Below are 27648 nucleotides of genomic sequence, written 5' to 3'. Positions count from 1 at the left end.
GTGACTTACGATGGTGCCACCCTGCGGCAGAGCCCGCCGCCGCCGTTGGTGATGTCACCTCTGTGTGCCGTGACGTCACTCCTGCGGTCGATATAAGGGCGGTGACGTCGGCCCGCTGTAACTCAGTGCGGGCCCTGGAGCGACCGGGTCCGGTTCTCCGTGTACGGGTTATCGGAGCGAATATACGGAGCGGCAGTCAGCTGGCGGCGACGAGAAGTCACCCCAGCGACTCGACGGTAGAGGGGAACGGTGAGCGAAAGCTGCAATGTGCGGCGTAGGCAGGACAATGGCTGAGCATCCCTTGTAAATGTAAATGTAAAATGCAAATGCTTAAAAATGTAGGTAATGGTAGCGCTGTCTATGTACAGGGCGGTTGTGTTGATAACGTTTACTGGAGTTAGACGAGCATTTTACTTTGTTGTAGAATAAGATGTTTTAAATTACAACACAGCAATGCTAGTTTTCATATAGTTATTTTGACCGTGCATGGTATCCCTTTCTACTCAATGTTCTCGCTCCTGTTATGCTGTCAGAAACCCGCCCATAACCGGCTGCCGTAGCAGCCCACCGTTTTTCGGCACCTACACAAAACACCCCACCGGCCTCCCCTTTTGGTGACAGGTGTTCGGCTCGACGTGATCGCCGTGAGTTGTGACGCCATGGCGGCACCCAAGGGAAGGATGGTGAGCTTCACCATCGACGGACAACAACATCAAGGTGAGTCACTCCGCCACAAAAAGTAATGGAGTCTAAAAACGATCGCATGTTTTTAGTACCTACATGAGGTAAAAACAAGTAATCGAAAGTGGATATCCTGCCAACCACGACGCCCAACAAACAGCCGTTATGCGGTAGCTCACAGGGCAGCCCAACGAAAAGTGAATTATAACTTGTAACATTACATAAAGTCAACTCAATCTAGTGCCTTTGGTCACTATTATTTTCGACGATCGTTACGGTGCGTTGCCTATTAGCGCTACTAGCGCTTTCGGTTTCCATGGAAACGCCAACAAATCAAGACGTTTGCAATGAAGGCTGTTAATGTTTCCATCATCTATGCAAACCAAAAGCGCTAGTAGCGCTAAACCGAAACCGCTAGCAGAATGCCGTGAAACAGGGCGCTGGAAGCCTGGAATGTAGACTGTGCCGCGCGCTTGGATGTACTGCGGGACAGCCTAACTTGCCCATCCTGAGTGCACGCCACAGTATCAGTCGGGGGAGGTTTGGTCAATCGTTGTCATTTTTAGCACGTGCTATTTTTGTCACACGTGCTAAAAATGACAACGATTCTGCTATTTTTGACAACGATGAGGCCGATTTCACTCCTCAGCGAGGAAATCACGATTTTGGAAATACAAGCACTGATTTTGGAAAAGAAGTGCTGCCACCTGGTGCAAGACGAAGAATCCAGCTTTAATATGCCTGTTATTTGTATGGTAGTTTGTTTTGTGGCCTGAAGTTGGAACTTAAAATTGAAGCATCCGAAAATGATCGATATTGATCGAAAACATGATGTTGATGAAAAAAATAATATTTTAAGTTGAGAGAGGAGGCCATTTTATCCAGATGCAGTAGTTTACTTCTTGAAATTATTTTTGCTAATGACGGCTGCTAATTATCCCTCATTACATGGCAGTCGTCGTAAGCAAAAATAATTTCAAGAAGTAAACCACCGCATCTGGATAAAATGGCCTCCTCTCTCAACTTAACATATTATTTTTTTCATCAACATCATGATTTCGATCAATATCGATCATTTTCGGATGCTTCAATTTAAAGTTCCAACTTCGGGCCACAAAAAAGGGTATACTTCAACGTTGGACTACCATACAAACAACGGCCATATTAAAGCTGGTTTCTTCTTCTTGCACCAGGTGGCAGCACTTCTTTTCCAAAATCAGTGCTTGTATTTCCAAAATCGTGATTTCCTCGCTGAGGAGTGAAATCGGCTTCATCGTTGCTAAAAATAGCTGATAGCGTTGTCATTTTTAGCACATGGTTGCCAAAAATGGCATGTGCTAAAAATGACAACCATTGACCAAACCTCCCCCAACTGGTATGATCCGTGCGAGGAAGGCGGGCGTGGCGGGAGCGGTGGGACCGGGGGACAGGCCAGAACGACCATGTGGTTCAGGAAGTGACATTTTGATGCATCAATCACGAATCACGTGGTCAGGAATGGTATACACATTAGCTGTTCCATGCAGGTGGACTCCCCCACTTCGTATACCTATACGAAGTGAATTACATTTCACCATTAACGTTTCCCTGCAGCCCGTTCCCATTCGGTTCCCCACGCGTCTGTTCCTCTCGGACGGAAGTTCTGGTGCACTGTTAGCGCGATAGAAGGCTAACTGCGCTATGATGCACGTCTGGACCGGTTGGGCATGCTATGGCCGAACCGAACCATCCTATCGATGCGATCTGCTGTTCAGTACGGCCGCAGTGATTCGGAGAATATGTGGCCTCAGAATGGCTCGAATGGGCGCGCTTTGGCTAAATCATGATGACCGATGATGTCTTTCGTTTTATATGCCCTAGCTGCTGTTGATATCCGCTCTGGACCGGTGAGGTGCCCTTCAGGGCCTCGTCTAAGGAATTTTCACTGGGGGGGGCCAGAGACAACCCAGCCAAACCTAGGGTACCCCCAAATCCTGTTTTCTCACCGGATTTCGACCCCTTATTTTTCATCACAGCCCTGATACCATGATTTTTTTCTTAACTAAGAAAAAAAAATAGTAGACGATCCGACCAATGCTATTATATTAGTTTGTAGTCTCCTCACATTGCCCAATTAGACAGTAATAATCACACTTCTCGGTGTTGAGCGTTTGTTCGAGTGGCATGGCAGTGCCTCGTCTAAGGAATTTTCATGACGAGCCTCATGTCGATGGCCCGCACGCATAATTTCTTTTGCGAACCACATCGGTTTCTGATGGGCTCCGCCGATTCTGAGCGCTCGGTACCGAACTCTGAGGGTTAATTCCAGCTTCTGGACCCACGTCGGCCTCTACATATGGTAGCCCACACTGGTTTTATATGATCCATACCGATACCAGGCTTTAAAGATCATTCTAAGTAGAGACCGTACTCTCCCACGTAGGGCCCCCTCAGACCAGTGTATTGCCTGTGTATCAACTTGGAGACTGACTACTGAGGGCTTCTCAGGTGGATTCAGGTGGATAATCGCCGTAGATCTCCGACACAACCTTAAGGTCGTCAGAGGCTATAATGTGAGACAATCGGGGCCCCGTGGCCGTGTAGTAGCGCAATTTGAGGCCCGTTGGGACCCTAAGTGACTGGGATTTGCCCTCCGGCACTCCATTTTTGTTTTGTTTTGTTGGGTTAGGCGCTTTCGGTCTGACGAGACCATTTCAGAGCCGGAAGGATGATAGGAATTAAGGACAGACATTGGTCTGGGCAGGCACCCCAGTGAGTCACCTGGGCTGAACCTGCCCAGTCGGACAGGCCGCCCAGCCCACTGGCGCTCACTGCACCCGGCTGCGGGCTAGCTCCAGTGGAGCCGTTCCCGTGTGGGTTAGAGTTGCCCGTCCCGCCCGGAGCAGGGGGTTGCGGCGTGGAGGAGAATGATTTGACTGTCCTGAGGATGGAAAGCACGGACCGGTGCCGGGACTCAATGCCGACCTCTTTAGATAACCCAGAGCTGTCAGTTCCCGTCCCCACAGACAGACCACCAATCTGCGCCTATGTACGACCACCCGGAACGGGAACCTGCTTCATTACGATTAGGAGCTTGACTCTAGCCGCACACCGGTGACCGTCCAGCCAGAAGTTGGACGCTGCATAGTGAGGACGAATACGATGATAGGCAAAAACAGATTGACGCCCCGAGGACAGAAACAACAGATTAATAGGAGAATTTGATACGTTGTTTGATACGTGATTGATAGGAGAGACTAGGCAAAAAAAAGAGAATTTTTGCCGGTAGAGCGTTGGACCCCTCGTGGCTCGTGGTGAGGGCACGCGTCCCGGTTATAACAGTCCGGGTTCGAAGCGCGACGGAGTCGCTCGATGTTTATGAGCCTCCTGGCGAGTATAGTTGCGGTTGGTAGCGGGCTGCAGCCAGTCGAAGTCAGTGAGGGGACCGGCCGTGCGCGGCAATGTGCATATACGTTAAACTTTGGGCTCTAAATGCTGTCATAGATCAGGAATTGCGCGATCGAAGGGTAGAGGGCAGGGCCAACGCAACAAGCTCTGCTTAGCGGGGACTCTGTCCTTGTGAATCCTTCCATTCAAAAGGTTCGGACTTAATTTATAAAAAAGAATATCCAGGACACGGAGTTGGGCCACCTGAAAAGACAAAATGTAACGTATTGCTGAGCGAAAAAAAGGTTCAGGTAAGCAAAATAAACACTTGATAACAACCCTAGGTAATCGGGTCAATGTGCTCACATTGCATCCATGTGTCGTTTACGCGTTTGTTTTGATGTGCACTGACACCTTGCAGTAAAAATTCGTTTGCTCTTTCGCTATTGCCGGCCCCCCCAGTAGTGACTTTTTGCCCTGACTGGGGGGGCCAGGCAGGTGACTGCGGGGGTTTGGCCCCCCCAGTTAACATGTTAGACGAGGCCTTGGTGCCCTTTACCACGCCGGCCGCTGTGACCGTCCTCCCTGCGCCGGCAGTGAGCGTGGGAGCCGCGTCGGACGGCTCGACGGCGCCGGTGACGGCGTCCACCTCGCTGGCCGACTACCTGCGCGACCAGTGCGGCCTGCGCGGCACCAAAGTCATGTGCCGCGGAGGCATGTGCGGCGCGTGCGTGGTGACGGCGCGCGTCACCGACCCGGCCACCGGTCAGACGGAGGTGCGCGCCGTCAACTCGTGTCTGGCGCCCGTGCACAACTGCCAGGGCTGGCAGATCGAGACCGTGCAGGCCATCGGCGACCGCAAGGCCGGCTACCACCCGGCCCAGTCGCGGCTGGCACAGATGAACGGCACCCAGTGCGGCTACTGCAGCCCAGGAATGGTCATGTCCATGTACAGGTAACGGACTAATCACCCAGTGCGGCTACTGCAGCCCTGAAATGGTCATATCATGTCCATGTTGTACAATGTACATTTCACCTACATTGTATAGGAAACGGACGGTGCACATAATCTCCCGTCTGTCTCCCGCAGTCTGCTGGAGTCTGGCGAGGCGGTGACCCCCCAGTCGGTCGAGCAACACCTGGACGGTAACTTGTGCCGCTGCACCGGCTACCGTCCCATCCTGGACGCCTTTAAAACCTTCGTCCCGGAGGCCGACGAAAAGACTCAGCAGATCATCAAGGACATCGAGGTAAACTGCGCCCGACGCTCGTTAACCCCAATCGGTGATCATTAAACACTCCGCGGAACGGGGAACAAGAGAAATAGATTGTCACTATTTAGTTTATATTGGAATGGAACATATTGACACTTTGAATGCATGTAATATGATATTTATGGCATTGGGAGTGTGGTGTCATTTTGCAGGGTGACTAGCGATGGTTTGCAGTTGGACACTTACCTAAGCACTTATTGATCTTCGACGGTGTAGAATGTCGTTGCGCGCTTTTCCTCCATTGAGCTAATCTTTTTTCGAAAAAAACACTGAATGTTTTTAAAGCGTGGATTTAAAGCATGCTCTTTTGCTAGGTATTGGCTACATGATTGATGAAAGGAAATACCTAAACAAATAGACATGCAAGATAAATAAGCCTGAATGCAATTTCTTCGCAATGGTAGACCGACCTTTCAGTCGTTGGGCTAATTTTTCGGCAATCATTGCCGGATACAGCAATTATTGATACAATGTTTAGGTACCTACTGAGCAAGCTAAAGCAAGAAAACGTATTTGTTGGTGACTGTCATTCGGATTTGGCACGCACTATCGTTTTCAAATAGTTTGCAGCATGGTAACTTTATAATGAAATAAACTCTCTATCAGCTTGGATCTTACGGTAAAAACATGATTGGTAGGTAGCAATGAATCCTGCATGTCATTCGACGCCCTTGTGAGTTGTGTCAGTCCCTCATTTCTGATCAAAACAACATCATACTGTCGCACAAAGTCCGCTATAAAGGTGCCATAGCCCTTATAGTGCAAACGATCAGTTTTTGACCCCGTTGCGATGCCAGCTACGTCATCTACAGCGTCATGCTTGAGCTTGTTACAGACTGAGGATGGGGGCGAGCCGGTACTTGTTCAGAAGTATAGGCATACTCCAATGAAGTAGCACTCCAAACAGATCCGCCTGCCGCCGCAAAGAGCTTTTAGAACAGGTGTGTGATAAGACGCACTGCGTTCGTAATCGCGATCTCTGTCGCGTCGGAACTTGTCTCCGCTCTTCAGACAGAGGCTAGACTTATATCCCAACGTCTCGAGTTCAAGGTAGGACACCGACCGATAGTGAGATACACATTTAGGCCTTCACTAAGCTAAGCGAGTATATTGGTATTTGGTACTATGTATATTAAAGGGACTATCCCACCTTTAACATGGGGTTTGAGTTGAGATAGCCAAGTTTGCGGCGAGGTTCAGAAACCACTATCTATCTAGGTTGCAACCCCCGCGGCCTCTTGGTGTTGAAGAAATTCGTTCCCTACATTTGAAAATGGGCCTTGTACAAGGCCCTATCTTCAACATGGAGCGACCGTTAGTGTGACGTCACCTCGTTTAGTCATTTTGATTTAAATGGGTTTGTTCGTTGAAAAATCGCTTAAAACTTGGTCTGAACTTTGTTGTGGTGCCTACAGAGTAAAAAGAATCAGCTTTATGACAGTAATGTGGCCTGGGGAAGGAGGTAATTTTGGGCTGTGACGTCACATAGGTATTTGAAAGTTTGTGTTTGGAATATGGGAAGCATAAGATGTTTAATGAAAAATAAATGCCAGAACCGTGTTCCTGGTCATCCAATCTATAAAGTTGGGCACAATTTAACTGGTTTTAACAACATTTTAGAAGGTGGGATAGTCCCTTTAAAGAAGCAGCCAGACCGAATTGGCAGCTTCTTGATGACTAGCCCTCGTCGGCACAGGGGGGGGGGGGGTTGATGCAACCCCCCTAAGGTTTTCGCGAATAACTCGCGTAAAAAGCGGCCGATCGCGACGAAACTTTCAGTACCCTCGCATTGATCAATTTTACACCTACCCTGAAAATTTCATGACCCCCAAATGACCTTTGACCTGTGACCTCTTTTCAGAGACCATGTTTGGCCGGAATCGCGATTCCGCGTATGTCGGCTCGCATTAGCCGCGCGTTTGCAAGCTTTCCGTGGTTTCAAACGTTCAAACATGTGATTTGATGTTGCTCCCATACATTAGGGTGGGTGTCAAGGTCACCTGAAGGTCAGGTCAGGTCATTGACCTTTGGTGACCTCGTGTGACCTCGGTTCACTTTTTCGAGTTTTACATGTTTCTAGGCTAGTTTTTGGAGCTGAATTCGAATTTAGCAACCATTTGAACATTTACGAAGTAGTTTTGGTGCCTTCGTAACCTGTTACAAAGCTGTCAGAGGCGGTTGACACGTATTACGAATACCCGTCACAACCCCTACCGGTTGACCTGACATGACCTGACCCAACCTGGTCTAAATGCTTAAAGACATCATCTTTGATCAAAACTAACACGGTATTCGTGATCAGCACCCCGGAAACCACATAGCAGCCGCACTTTACGACTTTCTAACAGGTCCCGATTTTCCCGGTTTTCGGGTCATGGACCTGACCTGGAAGGTCATCCGATGACCTAGGACCTTAAAATTGGGTATCATCGGCTTCCTCTCGTGACGGGCAACACGTACGACGTACGTTTTTTCCGCGAAGCTCTAGCTCGATCAGGGGTCTAACGCGAGGGGGGGTCGCACCCCCCCCCCGTGTGCCGTCGAAGGACGCAAAATGGCCTGTGCCGGCGAGGGCTAGGCTACTGATCGTCCAATCGAATGGTTTTCGTCTTTTGTTGTTGTTACACGGTTGCCATGTGTGATCTGAATCACCTTGTATCGTGCTTTTGTACTTTTTTATTGCCACTCTGTTGTCCTCTCCGACTGCTTTAGTGATCGCAATAGAAGAGATCGTTCTGAAGTGACTGAAAAACTCGCCCACCTATATCTCTCCAATTACTTTTTGTCACTGACGTACTCGTATAATCATTTCGCGGGCCGCAATAACTCCGTTTTGTCTCAGCGCTCTCAGCGGTAACTCGGTGTCTGTCTGTGTCCCTCTGTACAGGATGTGGCGGTGGTAACTGGTAACTCTGTCTGTCTGTGTCCCTCTGTACAGGATGTGGCGGTGGTAACTGGTAACTCTGTCTGTCTGTGTCCCTCTGTACAGGATGTGGCGGTGGTAACTGGTAACTCTGTCTGTTTGTGTCCCTCTGTACAGGATGTGGCGGTGGTAACTGGTAACTCTGTCTGTCTGTGTCCCTCTATACAGGATGTGGCAGCGGTAGCTGGTAACTGGTAACTCTGTCTGTGTCCCTCTGTACAGGATGTGGCGGTGGTAACTGGTAACTCTATTTGTTTGTGTCCCTCTGTATAGGTGATGTGGCAGCGGTAACTCAGTGTTTCTTTCTGTGCCCCTCTGTATAGGATGTGGCTCCCTCGGGCTCCAAGGCGGGCTCGTGCGCCAAGAAGTGCTCGGGCGGCGGCGGCGGCGGCGGCTGTGTCGGCTGCCCGCGCACCGCTCGCCTGGCGTCTGACGGCGCCGAGAAGTGGTCCTACCCGACCAGCCTGGCTGAGCTGTGCGCCATCATCAAGGCCAACCCGGCCGACAAGACGCTCAAGCTGGTCCGAGGCAACACGGGAACAGGTCGGTCCGGGATTGCCGGTCGAGCGAACGGAGCAGTGCCGCTCAGGCTCCGTCGATAAATTAAGGTCAAACAATGATCTAGATATGCTTAAAATACTTTCTTGATTATCATTTGGCTTACCCGTGGGCCGTGATCACTTTTTTGTACGAGAAAACCACTATAGTGGTTTATGCGTATGCTTTGATGCTATATGCACATGCATATTTCTCACCGTGATGGTGTTTCCCAGGTGTTTACCACGACGCCGGCCAGCCGGACGGCTACGTCTCGTTGCTGAAGGTGCCCGAGCTGAGTCAGGTGACCCAGACCGCCTCCGCGCTGACGCTGGGCGCCGCCGTCTCCCTCTCCCGCGTCATCGAGGAGTTCCAGAAGCTGTCCTCCACGGCCGGGTTCGGCCACTTCTCCGACATGGCCTCCCACCTGCTGCTGGTGGCCAACACGCCCGTCCGAAACGCCGGCAGCTGGGCCGGCAACCTGATGCTGAAGCAGACGCACGGCGACTTCCCGTCTGACGTGTTCCTGCTGCTGGCGGCCGCCGGCGGACGGCTCCAGATCGGTACGGACGCCGAGGGTCGCTCCCCGCCACCCTTCGGAAGCAGTCTGTAGGTCGCCTCTCGTCCTGCTCGTCACCTTTACCCAGAGCCAGAGCTCAGCGTATTGCCTGCTGTCTCCGATAGATGTCAGTAAGATCGTACCCCTGGAAGTAGGCTGTACCGCAAGCCTTAACCCTCGCCCGCACATGGGGGGGGGGGGGGGTTGCCACCCCCCAGGCAGTCTTTCTGCTCTGCACTCAACATTTTTAGAGCTAGAAGGCTGATTTTTCGTATAGCTGCTTGTCTATCCTTTCTTGATGTCCACTGAAAATTTCAAGTTTCTGTGATTTTTGGTTTCGGAGATATGACCTTGTTTTTCAGGTCATGTCATGACCCAAATGGCCAATTCTCAACATCTTGCATTTGCCATGGGCCTTGTGAGCTTTTGACACCCTGATTTCGGCCTTTTTTGCCAGTCTTACCTCCCACCTATCATGGAACATGTTGTTCGACGATGTACAGGGGTCAAGGTCAGGGTCAAGGTCAACCTAGGTCATCTAAGATAATTGCGTTTTAGGCAAGCTAAATTTACTTTTTGTGAAGTTTTTTTACTGCATTTTTGGTAAAAGCTTCTCAGATCATGATTTCGTGTGATATGGACCCAAAAACAATCGGTGCACACATCAGTATACACACAGACACACACAGACATACAAACACATATAATTGACCTTGACCTAACTTGACCTGAAATGACCTCAGCAGCAAAATTCTGGTCGGATAGTGTGACAAAGAGGTTCTAGCTGGCTTGGCACCAGAAAACAGCATCGTCATCGGTATTTGATAAGCAGCGCACTTGATATCCAACGGTGACCCAAAACAGCAACATTTTTTTTTGTTTGACCTGACCTGGAAGGTCAATGACTGACCTGAGAAGGTAAAACTGGGTATCATTGGATTCGTCTCTTCCCAAAGAATCTTTTTGGTCTTTACTGCTAAGCTCTATCTCCAACAGGAACGAAATGGCGCGGGGGGGGTTGGCAACCACCCCCCCCCCATGTGCGTTCTAGGATGGGAAAATGGCATGTGCGGGCGAGGGTTAAAAAGAACCCGTCATGTCTTGGCCTAATCATTTCATTTAGAGGTGAAAGACAAAAAAAAAACAGAGAGAAAGAAAGAGAGATAGAGGGGAATATGCATGCTGTATTTGCTCTCTGCAGAGGAGCCGTGGTAGACGACAGAGTGGCCCTGGCCCGCCCGTCTCACCCGTCGCTGACCGTCCCCACAGCCGACGAGGACGCCGCCACTACGGAGATCTCCGTCGAGCAGCTGCTCTCCGAGGACATGGCCCGCAAGGTGATCGTGTCAGTCACACTGCCCACCCTGGACGAGACCAAATACGTCTTCAAGTCGTACAAGGTAATGTTCACCGATACAAAGTGTGATTAACGGCATACTTGGCCTCTCTTTAAAAAAGTTAACGTTGTGTTTCATTTCAGAAAGTGTATCAGACGTGCCTCGATGAAAACTGTGTGAACCGCGAGACACGTTGCCGGGGAATTAAAAACATCCTAATTCTATTTTTAGCTGACTTCTGTGTAAAGAATGGGAAGCTAATTCTAATGTGCAATTCTTTTCTTATAATGTGCAATGATCTGCGTTTCGCTGCAGATCACGCCCCGCGCCATCAGTGCTCACGCCTATGTGAACGCTGCCTTCGTGCTGCCGCTCGACGCCTCGTTCACCGTCGTCGAAAAGCCGACGCTGCTGTTCGGAGGGATCAGTGCCGACTTTGTAAGTCACACAGAGCAGAGAAGGAGATGAAACTACCGTGATACGTTTTTGACGTAAATAAAGCCGCTGTGTAGAGTTTAAAACGTACTGCTAAATTAGGTTTTTAAACGCTCTATTACGAACAATTATATTTGTTCCAATAGCTTGTGCATAAAACAAAAATGTATTTGTCTTAGTTAAAAAGAAATGGTACAATGCGTGGTTCACAGTAAATTCGTAATGACCGTTACATGCCGTAAGTAATACGGAGGAGGAACCGTTTAATAAACCATTTAATTAGACTATCAAAACCGTTTAAATAAGTGGGAAATGAAGATCGTGCCCTCGTTGTAGTTCTACGTGTCTCTCCAGCTCTAATGTCAGAGCAGAGCTGTCCCACTGTCAACTAACTGTGCACCTCTGAACTCTCTCTCTCTCTCTCTCTCTCTCTCTCTCTCTCTCTCTCTCTCTCTCTCTCTCTCTCTCTCTCTCTCTCTCTCTCTCTCTCTCTCTCTATCTCTCTCTCTTTCTCTATCTCTCTCTTCACATAGGTACACGCCGCCAACACAGAAGCGTTCCTGGAGGGACGTTCGCTGACCGATGAGCAGACGGTGCAGGGCGCGCTGGCCGCTCTTCAGGCCGAGGTGGTACCGACCCCCGACCCGGCAGAGGCCGACCCGGCCTACCGACGCAGCCTGGCCTGCGCACTGCTGTACAAGGTAGGTGCCAGACAGGTCTCCATGTGCTGCCGTTTGGGGAGTTTAATAAAACTACGGTCACAGGGGGAAAATGTTAATAATACAATTATGAATATTAGTGAACACAAGTATGTGAACGAAGGTTATCTGAAAGTGAAACGGTTCCGTCAATCTGCCGACCACCGTCGGGCCGGTCCTCCTTTCAGACAGCTCGGCTGGTCCAGTGATCTCTCGTCCACGATCAGTCCTCTCCGGTGACCCCACCGTGTCTGTCCCCCAGGTGGTGCTCCGCGTGCTCGGTGACCAGGTGCCGGCCCCTCTGCGCTCCGGGGGAGAGGACCTCACCCACCCAGTCAGCTCGGGCACCCAGCAGTTCGACACCGACCAGACCCTGTGGCCCGTCAACAAGGCCGTGCCCAAGCTGGAGGCGCAGGCGCAGACCTCCGGTACGCAGAGAGGGTGTTGCGGCTGCAACTGAGAATGAGGAGAGGGCTGGGTGGCTGGGACGATATGGAAATGACGAAAGGTATTAACCGTGTGACTTTGTTTTCATCGATTCCTTTTTTAAATTGTTTTATTGACCTAAGTCATTTGAACATGTACGACTAGAATACATACGTGTGTTTTGATGCATTCCCCAATATTTGTTCCACCGCAATGCCTCTGGAAACCGTATTCAAATCGTCACGTGGCCGATCTGTGACGACCCGCTCGGTCACCAGGCGAGGCCAAGTACACTGGCGACGAGCCGGCCGAGCCGGACGAACTGGTGGCCGTCTATGTGCAGACCACGATCGCCAACGGCCAGGTGGCCAGCGTGGACACGAGCGCCGCGCTGGCCGTGCCGGGCGTGGCCGGCTACGTGTCTGCCGCCGACATCGCGGGCGTCAACAACATCTGCAGCTACGGAGACACCGTCGAGGAGGTGAGACAGAACGAGCCATCGGCCGAGACATCACCGTTCCGTGCTTCTATCCTCAGGATACTGAAATCCTTCTCCTCCACGCCGCAACCCCCCTCCGGGCTGGACAGGCAACCTTATCTCATGCGGGCTGCTCCCTTGGAGCGGCACCGCTGCTCCCGAGGGAGCGCACCCCGTAGCCGGGTGCAGTGAGTGCCTTGGGGCTGGGTGGCCTGTCCTCTGGACGGGCTCAGCCCCGGCGACTCACTAGGGTGCCTGCCCATGTCTCCCCCTATATCCTATCATCCTCCCGGCTCTGAAATGGTCTCATTGGACCGAAAGGGCCTAACCCAACAAAACAAACAAACAAACAAAAGCCGAGACATGAAACCACCGAGCCATGGTCGATCTCATTGATAGCGATGAGGGATGACGGCTTGGGCCGAGTCGCGTCGCTTACTTGTGTGTTTGTCTGTCTGTCTGTTTGTCTGCTTGTCTGTCTGTTTTTCTCTTTGCCTCAGCCTGTATAAATGTCTGACCTACAATATGTACCCCCGTCTGTTACTTTGACATATCTCCATCCGTCTAACCGCTCACCTCTCCGTCTCCCGCAGCTGTTCACCTCGGGCCAGGTGCTGTACTACGGCCAGGCGGTGGGTCTGATCGTGGCCGACACGTACAGCGCCGCCCGTACCGCCGCCGGGCTCGTCAAGATCACCTACACAGACGTGCAGCCGCCGGTACTCACCATCAAGGACGCCCTGAAGAAGCAGGGCGGGTCGGCCACCGCCGCTCCTGCCGCAAAGACCACGACCAAACAGGGTAGGTGTCAGGAGATATATAATCAAAATACTGGCTGTTTGATGGTTACGACTCAATAATTGCTGCCTTCAGGTGTTGTGGCACTTAGGAAGGCAGTAACGTGACCCATTAATTAATGATATTCCATCCGTATTCTTACAATAAAGTGGGAACATTATATATTAGCTACGATTGTTTTATAAACCGACCCTTACATTTGTGAGGCGGCAACAGAATTTCACCATGGTCCGTAACTATCTTGCGACACCGTTTATACTTGCCACTATCCGTCTGATCGGAGCCCTACCGCCCTCTCTCCACGCCGTCCCGTCTCTCCAGGTGTGCGTCAGGTGATCGGCGAGTTCAGCATAGGCGGCCAGTACCACTTCACCATGGAGACGCAGACGGTGCGCGCCGTGCCGAGGGACGACGACCAGCTGGACCTCTTCAGCGCCACCCAGGACATGAGGGACGTCAACAAGGTCGTCTCCCAGATCACCACTCTACCCATGCACAAGTGAGACGGCCAAAGTCGACCAGCTTCGCCAGCGGTAGAGGGATATATATATATATATATATATATATATATATATATATATATATATATATATATATATATATATATATATATACATTGGGCTTTGAAATTAGTGAGCGCTGCGAATGATTGAACATTCGTCCGGGTGAAGTAAGAAGATCAATTGACGAAATACGGTATGAAATGTTTTATTATCACCTGCGATGTGGCTGACTTTTAGGGATTGGGGCGCCGGAATTTGATTGGCTTTCGGGCCATCCGAAATTTCAGAAAAGAATCGTGGCACACGCGCGCTAAGCGATGTCTCCAGAACCGAGTGCTTTGACGTTCTCTGACTCCTCTGACGCTCTCCCGCCTCCCCAGGATCAACATGTCGGTGCGCCGATTGGGCGGCGGGTACGGTAGCAAGCTACAGCACCCGAGCCGCGTGGCCAGCGCCGCCGCAGTGGCCGCGCTGACCGTCAACAAACCCGTCCGGTTGGTGCTCGACATCCGGACCAACATGACACTGCTGGGCGGCCGGCTGCCCTACCTCATCCAGTATCAGGTGAGTACAAAATCCGGCATGGTGTTATGATGCATCGTTTTGCTAGAGCCGTGTTCTTTAACCCGCGCCGGGCCGGTGCTCTGAGATTCCGCGCCGGGCCGGGGGGGGGGGGTGTCTGAACACCCCCCCCCTTCTAACTCGGCTCCTGGGCCACGTAGCGACACGCGGTAAGCGGCAATCGAAAGAACGTCCAAAATAAGGACGAAAACAATTCGGTCTTTTTCAGGTCAAAGGTCAGGTCACCAGAGGTCACCAAAGGTCAAATTCCCACTATTTCAACATTTTAGAAACTGCCAACGGCTATCTCGGGAACCGATAGAGCTACAGCGCCGCGGAAAAACGCATTCGATAGCCCTTTTACAGACCTTTCTGGTTAATGCTCTCAGATTTGACCTCAGGTCAACGGTTTAGCCTCCAGAGGGCAAAAACTCCAAAAATAGCCGTTTTTACGAAAAACGTTTTTTCGGCAATAACTTTTGACTCAAAATAGCCACGACATTACTGTTGCCACCATCGTGTTTCTCTCGTCGAGACGCGTCGAATGAACTATAATTTGACCTTGAAAGGTCAACTTGAAAATTTGACCTCAGGTCAAGGTCATGACCTGACCGGAAAAGGTCATGTTGCATATCAGTCGATCCGCAACGTCGAGCCGAACACATCTAAGGCGTTTTCAGCGCTTTAGCACGTCTCTATCAGAAGTTATTAGCGAAAAACTGTTAGATTCTGTTCGTGACCTGAGATGACCTCGGGGACATAACGAGGGTCACAGTTGCCATTTTCCGGTTCAGTGTGTCCATTTTACCTACATCTCGATGTTTGAGAGTGTCTAGAATAGCGTTCGTGCAAAACAGACGCCTTTCAATTTTCTCCCATTGACTTATAATGGAGAGGTCGCAAAATTGACCTGACCTTAGGTCACCGATATCAAAATTCCGAGATATACATTTTATAGATAATGTTACTCTAATCAATCGCTGAAAGTTTCAGGGCAATCGATCAATCGGTGTAGCTATGACGAGCATTCTTATTTTTTCTGAGGTGAGGTCACTTGGCGTGACCTGGTGACCTGACCTAAGGTGACCTGGGTCTGAAATTTTCACAACATGTGCGGAAAAGATGCACGAACAGGTCCGCGCCCGCCGTTTTTGAGATATTTGCGAAAAACCGCAGGGGGGTGTTCAAACACCCCCCCCCCCCGGCCCGGCGCGGGTTAAATTAATTAACGCTGCTCTATGGGCTACATCGTTGTCTACAACACACTGCATGCAATATTCAGTCTCTTGGGCCGTCTCCAAACCATCCGTTTCCCACAGCGTGCTTCTCAGCATTCCATCCATCCCTTCCTATGACCTGACCCGGGTGACCTGCCTGCCGTCAGGCGGAGGCCGATGAAACCACCGGCAAGATCTCCAGCCTGCAGATCAAGTTCACGGCGGACGCGGGCGCGGTGGGGTACGCGGCTGACGACACGTCCTTGGCGCTGGACACGGTCACCAACGTGTACGAGGCCGAGGGCTGGCAGACGGAGGGGACTGCGGTGCTGACCAACACGGCCTCCAACACGTGGTGCCGCGCGCCAGGTGAGCCCGCCCGCCCGGCCGGCCGGCGCAGAAAAACGGTGTGCTGGCCAGGGGCGGATCCAGGAAAACTCCAAGGGGAGGGTCATGAATCGAAGTGGTGCCCCTACCTATACCCAAAATTAAAAACTCAACGGATTTCGTCCACTTCATTTTGGTGGTGCCCCCATTTTCAGTTTTTTTTATTTTTATTTTTTTTTTATTTTTAGTCAGTATCTTAACTCTTACCCACAACCACATTTACCAATTGTAAGCAAGTATATATGAATGTGTTATGTGTATATATGTTGTGGACGCTGAGTAGTGAGTACTTACCAGGAACGTTATCAGGTAAGCGAATCGTTGTCAGTCCGACGAACTTGACCCTGGCGTCTAAAGGGTCTGTCCTTGACACTTCAGGCTTGTCAGGGGCACCAAAGTCCTTCCAGGGACACCACAAACCTGTCAGGGGCACCTACGGCCTTGTAGGGGCGCCACAGGCCCGCCAGGAAGCAGGGGCACCACAGGCCTGCCAGGAAGCAGGGGCACCACAGGTCTAGCAAGTATACACGACAGGCCTGTCAGGGGCACAACGGGCCTGTTGGGCCCATGAGCACCCCTAGGGGCAGGGGCACCACAGTCCTTCCAGGGGCACCGCAGGCCTGTGAGGGGCACCAGCTGCCTAGCAGGGGCACCAGTCAACACAGGCCTGCCAGGGGCACCACAGACCTGCCAGGGGCACCAGAGGCCTGTCAGGAGCACCACCGACCTCGCAGGGGTAACTTGGGCCTGTCAGGGGCACCACGGGCCTGTCGAGAGGCACTTCAGGCTTTTCAGGGGCATCATAGTCCTCTCCGGGCGCAGGGGTAGCAGGGGCACCAGAGGCCTGCCAGGGGCACTACAGGCCTAGCAAGGGCACCACTGGTCTATCAGGGGCACCACGAGCCTGTCATAGCCAGGCATCTCAGGCTTGTCAAGGCCCAGGGGCACCACAGGTCTGTGAGGGGCACCAGCGACCTAGCAGGGGCACCAGTCAACACAGGTCTGCCAGGGGCGCCATAGACCTGCCAGGGGCACCACAGACCTGCCAGGGGCACCAGAGGCCTGCCAGGGGCACCACAGGCCTAACAAGGGCACCACGGGCCTGTCAGGGGCACCTCAGGCTTGTCAGGGCCCAGGGACACCACAGTCCTTCCAAGGGCACCGCAAGCCTGTCAGGGGCACCAGAGGCCTACCAGGGGCACCACAGTCCTTCCAGGGGCATTACAAGCCTGTCGGGGGCACCAGAGGCCTAGCAAGGGCACCACAGGCCTGCCATGGACACCACAGGCCTGCCAGGGGCACCACCGGCCTTGCAGGGGCGCCTCAGGCCTGTCAGGGGCACCACGTGCGTGCCGGGGACACTTAAGGCTTGTCAGGGGCGTTACAGTCCTGTCAGGGCCCAGGGGCACCAGGCCCGTGGTGTCCCTGCTAGGCCTGTGGTGCCCCTGGCGGTCCTGTGGTGCCCCTGTCGGGACTGTGATACCCCTGATAGGCCGGTGGTGCCCCCGGCAGGTCTTTGGGCCCCCGGGCCTCAAGGGGGGGGGGGCCATGACCCACGTGACCCCCCCCTTGGATCCGCCCCTGGTGCTGGCCTCAATGTGGAATACCTAAATATCGGAAAATGAGAAAACAGGCAGTGGTAAACCGATGAAGCGTTTGATGTGAGACAATTGACTAAGTGTAGGAGTCTGATTCTTTTTATATCTTCCTCCACTGGCTCTACAATCTACATTATATAGTATGTAACCGATAACGGCAATGAGTCCAGTCAACTTCCCCGAATTTCCTGACTCCATGCTATGACCTCTCCTGACCAGAATCGATACCTGATTGAGTCGATTCGCTTACGCTGTAGTTTTGTGACCTGTCGTGACCTCTCGTGACCCCCTGTGACCCAGGAACGGTGCAGGGCGTGTCCGGTATCGAGTGTGTCATGGACCACCTGGCTCACGAGCTGGGCATGGACCCGTGGGCGCTGCGACAGGCCAATTTCTTCGGGCCCGACACCAAGTTCAGGTGAGACTCCACATTCTTAAAGGGAATAGGTAACTGCTTATTGGCCAGACTTGCATGAAATAGCTCTGATGTGAGAGCGAGCAGTCGACAGTGGAGGAATAGTCGGTTACGTGTAAGTCAGCAAAGGGCATGTACGTCTGCTGCGACGTGTGTGTAACATTGGTGTCGGGTGGTGCTGACGGGATAACCGGGTACGACCGTGACACACACAGGAAGGGCGGCAACCGCGCCACCGACTACGACGTCTTCATGCAGATGGTGACGGAGATGTTCTCCGAGGCCGACATCGACGCCAGGAAGGCCGAGATCGCCCAGTTCAACCAGGTGACCGACTGATTAGGAGTCGTGGCGTGATAGTACACAGTAACTATGCGTGTTATATAGGAATGCCTACGGTACTCCACAACCCAAGTTACGCTTTTATAGTTGGAACTTGGATGTAGCTCATGGAGACCATTTGATTAGCCATATGATATCTCTATTTTCCTACTGGCACTGCTTTCATCCGTCATTTTGTTAGATGATATACGGTGGGTCTATTAACTTCTCATTCTCATCCGCCTGTGTCTCTGTCGATTCCTCAGGACAACCGCTGGCGGAAGCGTGCTCTGTCGCTGGTGCCGGTCCGCTGGCCCATTCTCCTGTTTGCCAGATATCCGACTATAGTCTCCATCTACAAAGACGACGGAACGGTGGCAGTGTCCACCGGCGGCGTCGAAATGGGACAGGGACTCAACACCAAGGTACGGGCCGAGCGAGTGATCGTACTAGGATCGACATTCACATGTTTTAATGATAACGAGTCAATCAGTGAGCTAGGATATCAAGTATTGTTGAAAGGTTGAAGCGTTTCTGCCGCTGAGTCAGCCAGTGTCCGTCAGTCACATCAGTCTGTCTCAGACCGCGGCAGTCAGTCCGTCTCACCAGAGCCCGTCTATACCGACTCGTTACAGGTGGCCCAGGTGTGCGCCAAGGTCCTCGGCATTCCCCTGGAGCTGGTCTCCGTCAAGCCCAACATGAACATCATCAACCCGAACGGAGATTCTACGGGAGGCAGCGTGGGCAGCGACATGAGCAGCTTGGTGAGAAATACGCCGTCGGGAGATACACTGGAGATCTGTGGCGAGAGAGAGGGAGAGAGAGAGGAGAGAGAGAGAGAGAGAGAGAGAGAGAGAGAGAGAGAGAGAGAGAGAGAGAGAGAGAGAGAGAGAGAGAGAGAGAGAGAGAGAGAGAGAGAGAGAGAGAGAGAGAGAGAGAGAGAGAGAGAGAGAGAGAGAGAGAGAGAGAGAGAGAGAGAGAGAGAGAGAGAGAGAGAGAAGGGATGGGAGGGAGGGAGAAACTGTGATGAAAACGGATCGGTCCGATTTACGAAAGCTTCAGGAGAGGAGTTTTGATAGAATGCTAAAGAGGCACAAATTTGGATAGAACAAGGCTGCATTCGGCAGTTAGTTCCGGTTTGACGCGTACTGACTGACCAAAATAGGTTCATGTAAGGCAGTTTACCTATCACTCGTAAGAAAAAAGAAGTGTCAAAAAGAATACAAGGCCACTAAGAAAAGGGAGTGATGATTCTACAAATAGTTTGGAATGATTTGAGGCGGCGCTGGGCGGGTGGGCATTTCTCGTGACGCTTCCCTTGCCCCTCCTCTCGCCTCCAGGCCACCAAGGCAGCCTGCGAGGAGATGAACGAGCGCTTGGCGCCGTTCAAGGCCGAGGGCAGTGCTTGGGCCGACGTCGTCAAGAGGGCCTTCAACCTCGGCGTCAACCTCACCGCCTACCATTAGTAAGTTTATGGCAGCGTCGAGCTTACCGTCCACCTAGTGATTTTCCACTCCGCATGGTCTTTTACAATAGAAATTCGCTACTCACGAAGAATCCCGCTCAAGTAGTAAGCATGCAGTCAAAACACTTGGCTCTTCTATCCCCCACCGTCTAACCGTCTGCACAGAGCGCTCTGTCAGACGCCACCGGCTAACGACTCTAACCCGTGGTGTCCACAGTCAGAAGCCGATCTTGACGCCGTACAACATCTTCGCGCTGGCTGCCGTGGAGCTGGAGATGGACGTGCTGACGGGCCAGTACCGGCTGAACCGCACCGACCTCTACGAAGACGCCGGACAGTCGCTCTCGCCGGCCATCGACATCGGACAGTGCGAAGGCGCCTTCATCATGGGCATGGGCTTGCACATGGGCGAGGAAAACCGCTACGACACCGAGACCGGCCGCAAGCTCACCGACTCCTCCTGGAACTACTACGTGCCGTCCAGCAAGGACATCCCCACCGACTTCCGCGTGAAGCTCATCAAAAACAACGACAACCCCATCGGAATCTTCAACTCCAAAGGTAAACTTAGATTCACATTTCCATCTCATTTTGCTCTGAACTGTGAATTTGTTATGCATTTTTCGGCCATTTGTTATCCATATTTTTTACTGTAACTTCTACAGAAATTTAACAAATATCATTATAAGTGACAGTTTAAAGATCGTTCGTCTGCATTCGGCCTTACTTTTTCCTTATCCTTATGTTCGGCCTTATGTTGTCCCCGCTCTGACAAGCCCCGCGCGCTGGCAGCCACGGGTGAGCCGCCCCTGTGCACCACCTACGCGGCCATCAGCGCGCTCCGGCAGGCCGTGGCCGAGGCCAGGAAGGATGCTGGACACACCGACTGGACGCAGCTGGGTGAGTGGGGATGGCAGCTGGGTGAGTGGGGATGGCAGCTGGGTGAGTGGGGATGGCAGCTGGGTGAGCGGGGATGGCAGCTGGGTGAGTGGGGATGGCAGCTGGGTGAGTGGGGATGGCAGCTGGGTGAGTGGGGATGGCAGCTGGGTGAGCGGGGAACGGGGATGGCAGCTGGGTGAGTGGGGATGGCAGCTGGGTGAGTGGGGATGGCAGCTGGGTGAGTGGGGATGGCAGCTGGGTGAGTGGGAATGGCAGCTGGGTGAGTGGGGATGGCAGTTGGGTGAGTGGGGAACGGGGATGGCAGCTGGGTGAGTGGGAATGGCAGCTGGGTGAGTGAGGATGGCAGCTGGGTGAGTGGGGAACGGGGATGGCAGCTGGGTGAGTGGGAATGGCAGCTGGGTGAGTGAGGATGGCAGCTGGGTGAGTGGGGATGGCAGCTGGGTGAGTGGGGATGGCAGCTGGGTGAGTGGGAATGGCAGCTGGGTGAGTGGGGATGGCAGTTGGGTGAATGGGGAACGGGGATGGCAGCTGGGTGAGTGGGAATGGCAGCTGGGTGAGTGAGGATGGCAGCTGGGTGAGTGGGGAACGGGGATGGCAGCTGGGTGAGTGGGAATGGCAGCTGGGTGAGTGGGGAACGGGGATGGCAGCTGGGTGAGTGGGGATGGCAACTGGATGAGCGGGGATGGGACAGACAGCGCACCGGCTGCACTGCCACCGAACAACGGTCCACTCTGCATCACAGTCACGTGATGAGTTTTTCGCCTCGGTTGACAAAGTAGGTACCTACAGCTGTCGTCGCATTGAAACCGGAAGTTCGTGGTTTGATCAGTCTCACTCACAATAAATCAAGACGTCCAAAAATATGTTTTTTTAATGCGCCAGATCAGCCTGTCGTCGTTCGGTTGTCCCTGTGTCTTGCTACTACCCGTCATAGGGTAACCTTGTTATTTGTGCTGTACTGTTTGTCAGTGGGTGACCCCGTTGCCTGCCGCCCGCAGACGCTCCGGGCACGGTGGAGAAGGCGCAGACGGCCTGCCAGCTCAGCCCCGAGATGTTTGTGATCTCGTAACGGACTAGAGGTCACAAACGGCCGTCAGAAGGCGACCCGCGACAGAGACACAGACGACGTGTGACCGGAGATCAATGTCATATGCTGTGACTCAGGAGTGATTGCGTGATCAGTGGTACTTTTAGATCAATTTGCAACGCTTATGCAAATGGGATACCTACAAAGGGGGACATTGTCGCAGATGATGTGTGACATAATTGATGAAGTGTTGATACGTACGCGAGATGATAGAAGATGAAAATATTCGGGATACGATGGACGAACGTTAAGGTATTCGGTGTTTTAGTGATTTATTGTTCAGCGCTAAATATAATACATATTTATGTTAACAAAATATACATTAGCGTCCCGTAGATGTGTGTGTTTCTTTCATCAAGAAAGCCGCTGAATCATTGGATGCTTTACAATGGCTGTAGCTTACCAAACATATGAACTTGAAACATGTATCTGCATTTACATGCATTATTGCTGAATCAATACAGATAATAAAAGGAAATCGGCGTTTGAAATAAGTAACAGCGATAAACCGTATACTATCGCACTATTATCGCATTATCTATTATCGCACTATTACCTATATGTTATCGCACTGCCTAAAGGAATTGTCAAAATGTGAGAACGAAAGAGTTTTTCTCTTCTTTGTAAGCAAAAAAGAAATAGTTCCATACGACGGGGTGCAGTGCACTCGACATAGGAGAGGGAGGGACAGTCTCGATGGCGTGGAGTTAATGAGGATGGAGGGAGAGCTGAGGGACCGTCGGTGCTGGAGACACGTCGGGACTGTATTTCAGTCGGCTGAAGGGGCGGCGCCGGTACGGGACGGTCGACGAGGAGCTCCCAGCTTGCAGTGCAGTCGGTCGGAGAAGCGTCGGGGCTGTATTGCAGTCGCTCAGAGAGCGGTGCGGTAGCGGTGCGGTCGAAGAGAGGGGTCCCGTAGTTTGGTGCAGTCGGAGGAGGGATATATACGATAAGGGATATCAATATATTTTGGTCGGCTGCCGGTCGGATGGGTGGCGCCGGTACGGGACGGCCGGGGAGAGGAGCCTCCAGTCAGAGGAAGAGGTGTTGGTGGTAGACCCGTGCACCAGCCGATATGGTCGGGATGAAAAGGGCGGGGAGCTGGCGCTTCTGTCTGGCGGTTCTGCTCGTCTCTGGATTCATCTCAGCAGCATCAGACTCGTCACTGGAACCAATCTATATCGGTGAGCAAACCAAACTGGTGAATGAAAATAGATCCAACTCTTCACACTGAAAATTTAATCATTCTACTTTTATTATTCGTTAATTATATTGCATGCGTATGTAATATTGATATCGACGATATCGTGCACATGTAGGCATTCTGTTCCACTTCACAAACTTATGATGGAAATGTGGAAGCTTGTGAAAAGTGTAAAAAAAAAACAGATATTGGAGCAATCATATCCTTTCAAAGATAATTGACGGCTCAGATGATAGCAGGTAGGTGATAAACAGATCATGGATTCGTTCAGCGAAGCGGCATTTACTCTGTCTGATAATTGCGAGCCATTCGCCAAGCAAAATGATTCGGCTTCACTTTACCGACCTAAGTTGACACACTCGTCGTTAAATTCATGTGTGGTATTTTTCTGAAAGTGAAAGAGTGAGAAGAATTGTATAGATTTTTACGTTTTATAGCCGCTGTGAATCGGTTTTATCTATCAAGACTCTAGTAATGGACGTTTTACAACAATATTCAATTTCAAACAAGGTTCAATCAAACCCTTTCTTTTCTAACAATCCGCAATAAATAACCACAATCCTGTCTTGTCTCGCTGCTGGCCAACTATCGCGACATAGAGCCCTGTTCTTCATGCATGGCCGACTTGCTCTACTCTCAAACCGGTGTGCTGCCAAGGCCCGGGCTACCGCGCTCCAACCGCGCTCGCCGCTGCCAAAAAACGTCCTGACAATGGCAAACAGGCGATCGCGCCTGCAATAACTCCCGGATGGGCATATAGCGCGTGCGGATCCACGAGGAATTACGAGAGCTACGACTGATCAAATCGGGAAGATGATATCAGAATTGGAATGATTCGGATTGAAGTGCAGCTCAGAATATAGTAACGTAGCACAGAAACATGGAAGCTGTGCGCCTAGCAGCGAGTTGGTCTGCTTTGGTTCGCTTAAGTCGGTTTATTTTTCTCTTTTTCAGTCGGTCTATTTTGGTCCGTTCTGTTCCGTTTCAGTCGGTCTGTTGTGCTCCGCGTCGATCTGCTTCAGCCCTTGTCTTATAATCCATCTTGGCCCATTTCAGTCTGTCGATTTTGGTCCGTTTTAGTCAGTCTGTTTTGGTCCGGTTGGGTCCGTTACAGTTGGTCCGTTTTGGTGTGCTTTCGTCGGTCCGTTTCATTCGGTTTGTTGAAGTCCGTCTCAGTTGGTTCATTCTGGTCCGTCTCAGTCGGTCCGTTTTTGGTCTGTTTTGGTCTATTTCGGTCCGTTTCGGTTCATTTTCGTTGGCCCGTCAGTGGTATCGGTCCGCTTCAGTCAGTTCATTCCTGTCCATTCCCGTTGGTCTGTTTCAGTCCATTCTAGTCTGTCTGGTTGTGGTCTGTCGTGGTTCGTTTCAGCCGGTCCATTTCTGTCCGTTCCAGTCGGTGTGTTGTGGTCCCTTTGGTTCGTTTCAGTCGGTCCATTTCTGTCCCTTCCAGTCAGTCTGTTTTGGTCAATTCCAGCCGGTGTGTTGTGTTCCGTTTGATCCGTTTCAGTCGGCCTGTTGTGGTCCGTTTATCAGTCGGTCTGTCTGGTTGTGGTCTGTCGTGGTTTGTTTCAGTCGGCCCGTCTCTGTCCTTTCCAGTCGGTCTGTTCGGTGAGGGCGAGCAGCGGCAGGAGGCGGGCTTTCTGCAGGCTGTGCGCACGGTCAACTGTGACGAGCGGCTGCTACCGGGCCGACAGCTGAGAGGGCTGGTGCAGCGCGCTCTGCCTCTCAACAGCAGTTTCCAGGTCACTCGGCGAGGTATGTCGGTCCTCCCTGCTACAGAGATTCATTGCGACGACGGAATATTTTGAAAAGTTATCCTGTTATATCAGTTGTGTTCGTTGCAGTGTATTCCACCGGTGTACAGCACTCGTCCGCTGCAGTGCATTTCGCTGGTTCACTGCAGTATCGTTCATTGCAGTGCGCTCCGCTGGTTCACGGCGGCCATCTGTTACAGTGTGCTCAGCCGTGGAGCGCGGGGTGGCGGCTGTGATCGGCCCCCAGTCGCCCGCCGCCGCCGCTCACGTTCAGAGTCTCTGCGACGCACTGGAGCTGCCCCATCTGGGGACCACCTGGGACCACCGGCCCGGACGGGAGGACTACTCAATCAACCTGCACCCCGACACCAGGACGCTCAGCAAGGTCAGCTTCCGAAGAATGACAGTGCAATTAAAGACGCATTGATCATCCGTCCGCCTGAACCATGAGTCAACAAAAATGTATTTACCATCAGTGCGTTTTCCCGCCATTCAATATCGCATATCGGAGAAAGAAATAACATTCAGCCGTCACATTCGCGATCTCCTTTGAGCGATTTATCTACCGATGAATTCCCTACGACCACTCCGATGACAGATTGGTTTGTTATTACACAATTTCCCGAGTCACTACCCTTCTCAGGCGTGCGCTCCCTGGCCCAGGAGTTTAAAACACTCTTTGATATCCACCGTTCCGTTCCGTACGCCAGTATATTTCCGTTCACCGCACATGTTGTTGTCGTCGTCGTTAATCTCCAGTTCCGTTCCTCATCTGAACAAAAGCGGCCGCTGACCTTTTAGTTCGCTCCGTGCCTAGATGTTCGTGTCATTTATCCGTCGTTCGGCTCCCCAGGCATAAGTGGCCATTGGCTTGTCGTCCCATTCCTTTTCCCAGGCGCAAGTGTCCACTGTCCTGTCATTCCGTTCCTTTCCTCAGATATATTGTCGTTTGTTCGTTGTTCCGCTCCCCAGGCGTACGTGGCCCTGATCCGCCGCTGGCACTGGTCCGAGTTCAGCGTGCTCTATGAGGATGCCGCCGGCCTGGCGCGTCTCCAGGAGGTGCTGCGGACCTCCACGCCGGCCGAGTTCAGCATCTCCATCTACCAGCTACCCCTCCACTCAGGCGACTTCAGGTCAGGGCGCCCGTCTAACGGGTGACAGCTGTCTTGTTCACATGGAAGCTGCATGTAGTAAGAAGATAACACGCACGCAACCAGTAATGCACGGTAAAAGCAAAAGATAATCTTTCTTTGTCAATAGTACATAATTTTTGACCCGTGGGTATTGGGTTGGTCTGTGTCGATTTGGTTGATAGATATCCGTTTCGTTCGATTGCTTTTTGACGGCCAAGCATTTTGTAAGAAAACAAAAAGATACATCGCATCGAGGTGCCCGTGTCGTATTATCATGCGTTCTACTTTAGAATGATTCGAAAACTGGCGCGAAGTCTTTTGAGGGCCATCGATGAATTTCGCTAAAAATGACAATGTAATGGTTTGGAACATTTACATTTTTAAGGATACTGTTGCTAATCATGCAAAAATGAAGAGTGAATATTGGACAGAATTGAATGCTCCATCCAATGGTACCATATTCAATTGCCAAAGGTATCAGGTTATGCAGCAAACCCCGTGTGGTTAATAAAGTGGCACAAAATTGACAAACACCATTTTCTCCTGTGATTTGCACCACCTTGATTTGGATCAATCAGCTTTTCACAATTTTTATATGAGAGGCGGTACCTTTCTCTTGCAAATAGGCGTTGTTTCAACTCGCTCCATTTAACGGTCACCTAAAAATAAAATTAATTCCAAAATCCCTCAAAAACCGCAATTTTTCAAATAAAAGTGCCCTCCACGGTGCACGTGGCGCGTGCCATCCTCTGTATTGCACACCATTCAATAGCCCGTTCAATTCTGTACACGATGCTGTTTTCCACGTGCCGGTCGGACCCCTGGTCACCAAGATATTGCACGGGGACTGGACCCCTGTCGGCCAAAATTAGCCGTTTTCGCCCGATTTCGCACGCCGATTTATACATGTAAAGTCTATGACGCGAATTTGCACTTTTTGGGCACGCGCCACGCGCTCACTACCAATCCGATCGAGCTGAGACCCCTCAAAGGCACGTCGCGCATCCTTGATCTATAAGTTGTGCAAATTTCACCGGGCTAGGTGCAACGGTCTGGCCTGTAGTCCACGCAAAGCACCACCAAGTCGGGACCTCGGTAACGGACAGACGCACCCTCCTCGAATAGTAAGTTAGATGACGCATGATTCTGGATATTCACTGATTTGCCTTTCCCTGCAGGCCCTTACTGCAGCGCATTAAGAAGACTGGTACCACGAAGCTGGTGGTGGACTGCCGGCTCTCCATGATCCGTCCTCTTCTTCAGCAGGCCCAGGAGCTGGGCATGATGAACCAGTACTTCAGTTACTTACTCACATCATTGGTGAGCCTGCAGAGCACGGCAGTAACACGCCAGCGATATAAAGGCGCTGCAGTAGCCTCAACAGCATCGACAGTAACAAGACCAATCGAACAAAGCTCGCATTTGTTCGTATTTCACGAACCGTTCAAAGTTTTTATTCTCTACGTTACAGACGCACCGTGTGTTGTGCGGTACAGCATATCTCACAGGAATCGTGCTGTGCGGTACAGTCTATCTTACAGGCGGTGTGTTTTGCGGAACAGTCTACCTCCCAGGCATTCAGCGTGTTACA

General features: G+C 51.7%; 1 protein-coding gene across 1 annotated transcript; it reads left to right on the top strand.

Annotated features, from left to right (window-relative positions):
• The first annotated feature begins 108 nt into the window (after nt 1-108).
• Nucleotides 109-22444, top strand: LOC122388153 (indole-3-acetaldehyde oxidase-like). Its single transcript, XM_043378990.1, has 23 exons — nt 109-249; nt 622-717; nt 4645-5002; nt 5138-5297; nt 8568-8787; nt 9018-9344; nt 10610-10740; nt 10993-11115; nt 11646-11813; nt 12073-12238; nt 12515-12717; nt 13308-13515; nt 13834-14011; nt 14396-14579; nt 15961-16162; nt 18079-18196; nt 18409-18520; nt 18781-18939; nt 19150-19278; nt 19855-19979; nt 20197-20540; nt 20772-20879; nt 21878-22444. The coding sequence occupies exons 2-23, from the start codon at nt 660-662 to the stop codon at nt 21946-21948; spliced, it is 3852 nt and encodes a 1283-aa protein (XP_043234925.1). The 5' UTR covers nt 109-249; nt 622-659; the 3' UTR covers nt 21949-22444.
• The last annotated feature ends 5204 nt before the right edge of the window (nt 22445-27648 follow it).

The sequence above is a fragment of the Amphibalanus amphitrite genome, unplaced genomic scaffold, assembly GCF_019059575.1.
Source record: "Amphibalanus amphitrite isolate SeventyFive unplaced genomic scaffold, NRLGWU_Aamphi_draft 000018F_arrow, whole genome shotgun sequence".
NCBI lineage: Eukaryota > Metazoa > Arthropoda > Thecostraca > Balanomorpha > Balanidae > Amphibalanus > Amphibalanus amphitrite.
Note: the sequence above shows the minus strand (reverse complement) of the source record. Positions and strands in the feature narration are given on the sequence as shown.

What these genes read in the sequence shown, in the direction of transcription:
- LOC122388153 (XM_043378990.1), top strand. Translation starts at nt 660, where the DNA reads ATGGCGGCACCCAAGGGAAGGATGGTGAGCTTCACCATCGACGGACAA. An exon ending in CCTGCGCACTGCTGTACAAG is followed by an intron (nt 11,814 to 12,072) that starts GTAGGTGCCAGA and finishes TCTGTCCCCCAG; the next exon opens with GTGGTGCTCCGCGTGCTCGG. An exon ending in AAAGACCACGACCAAACAGG is followed by an intron (nt 13,516 to 13,833) that starts GTAGGTGTCAGG and finishes CCGTCTCTCCAG; the next exon opens with GTGTGCGTCAGGTGATCGGC.